Raw genomic sequence first — 1,836 nt, forward strand, 5'->3', positions numbered from 1 at the left:
ATCAATTGATTATTTTTTGAGTGAATATACGAAATTGTTTATGATAATCTTATTAATATTATAAATATGGATGGATGTTTGTTATTCTTTCTCGCGAAAACTACTGAACAGTTTTAATGAAACTTTACAGTAATATAGATTGTACATTAGAATAGCCTATAGGCTATAAATTTCATGCGGGTGAAAACGGGGGCACAGCTAGTATCAAATAAACACAGGCAAATTTTCGTATAAAAAGTAGGTGAAATCTTGGGTAACAATCAATATTTTATAACAGTAAAAGTTACATAATATGATAATAATGAAACATTATCTTAATTGACATTTGACTTATATGAACATTATCAATATTTTGAGACATAGAACATCATAGGTTCGATCAGTTTGCGCATTGTCTGTCAACATGAAGGTTGTAGTGACAGGTGCTGCTGGATTCCTAGGATCTCAGTTGGCTGATGCTTTGCTGAAGTCCAATTCTCCATTGCTTATTACACAACTAGTTTTAGTGGATGCCATCCGCCCGGCTCAACGTTCTGATCCACGAGTTAGTGTACTTGCCCTTGATTTGAGAATACCAGGCGCTGCTGAACGCCTCATTGATGCAGATTGCAATGTATTCTTCCATCTCGCTGCCGTCGTCAGTGGACAATCTGAATCGGATTTCGATCTCGGACTATCCGTGAATTTTGACGCAACTAGAGCACTATTAGAAGCTGCCAGAAGAACCGTCCCATCACTGATATTCGTTTTTGCTAGCACTTGCGGAGTTTTTGGAGGTGAACTGCCAGATGTTATTAACGATAAAACAGCAACAATGCCCCAAACATCTTATGGGACTGCTAAGGCGATGTGTGAGCTATTAATAAATGATTATTCGAGGAGGAAGTTTTTAGATGGCCGCTTTGTACGGCTACCTACTGTTAGTATTCGTGCTGGTAGACCCAATACAGCCATGACATCTTACGCCAGTGGTATTCTTCGGGAACCGTTGAATGGAGAACAAGCTGTATGTCCTGTACGTGAAGACCAGAAGATTTGGATATCCAGCCCTGGTACAGTTGTGCATAATATTATTCATGCTGCAACCATCTCAGCTGATGTTCTGGGAGACTGGCGTGGAATCAATTTGCCGGGGTTCGCTGTATCTGTAGAAGAACAACTAAGAGCTCTGGAAGAAGTATCTGGTCCGAAGGCCGTGGCATTAGTGCGTTTTAAAAGAGACGAGAAAATCTGCCACATGGTCGAGTCATTGCCGATTAAGTTTGACAACTCCCGTGCTCTGAAACTGGGATTTCATGTGGACACCAATTTCGTTGATGTTCTCAGGGAATACATTCAGGAAGAACAGAACAAAAAATCAGGCTCTATTTAGAGATGCTCTTAAGTACTGACTCTGTTGTTTCTTTTCTAACTGTTAAATACCTACCAAACCTCTTTCGTGGAAAAATTCGTAATGTTTTTATTAAAGTATTTAATTTGGGTTGTTTCATTTTGGACTAGCCTAAAAACTCAACGAACCAAACTCTTCAGCCTTATTAATATTGTAACAAGTACATACTATACGACCTCCATGTTATACAAATATAGTTGAACTATTATTTAATCTGTAGTTATACGGAACTAAAGTAGTCATTTAGTGTCAAGGTTCATTGTGATTTTCCTGCAATTTATGAAATGAACGTACCGCATTAATTATACTGTGTATGCTACATGTAAATTATGGGATAAAATAAAATAAACATAGTATTTGATAGCTGAGTTGTTGTCGTCGGCCTCGGTGGTCACGCCGCCTGTCCTCCGACGGTTGCGGGTTCTATTCCTCGTACGTTACAAACA

The 1,836-nt window shown here is 38.8% G+C and overlaps 1 protein-coding gene across 1 annotated transcript; it reads left to right on the forward strand.

Annotated features, from left to right (window-relative positions):
• The first annotated feature begins 403 nt into the window (after positions 1 to 403).
• On the forward strand, positions 404 to 1,372 carry LOC131842440 (D-erythronate dehydrogenase-like). Its single transcript, XM_059190972.1, has one exon. The coding sequence runs from the start codon at positions 404 to 406 to the stop codon at positions 1,370 to 1,372; it is 969 nt and encodes a 322-aa protein (XP_059046955.1).
• The last annotated feature ends 464 nt before the right edge of the window (positions 1,373 to 1,836 follow it).

This window comes from Achroia grisella, unplaced genomic scaffold (assembly GCF_030625045.1).
Source record: "Achroia grisella isolate CSIRO2021 unplaced genomic scaffold, CSIRO_AGI_Agris_v1 utg1080, whole genome shotgun sequence".
Taxonomy (NCBI): domain Eukaryota; kingdom Metazoa; phylum Arthropoda; class Insecta; order Lepidoptera; family Pyralidae; genus Achroia; species Achroia grisella.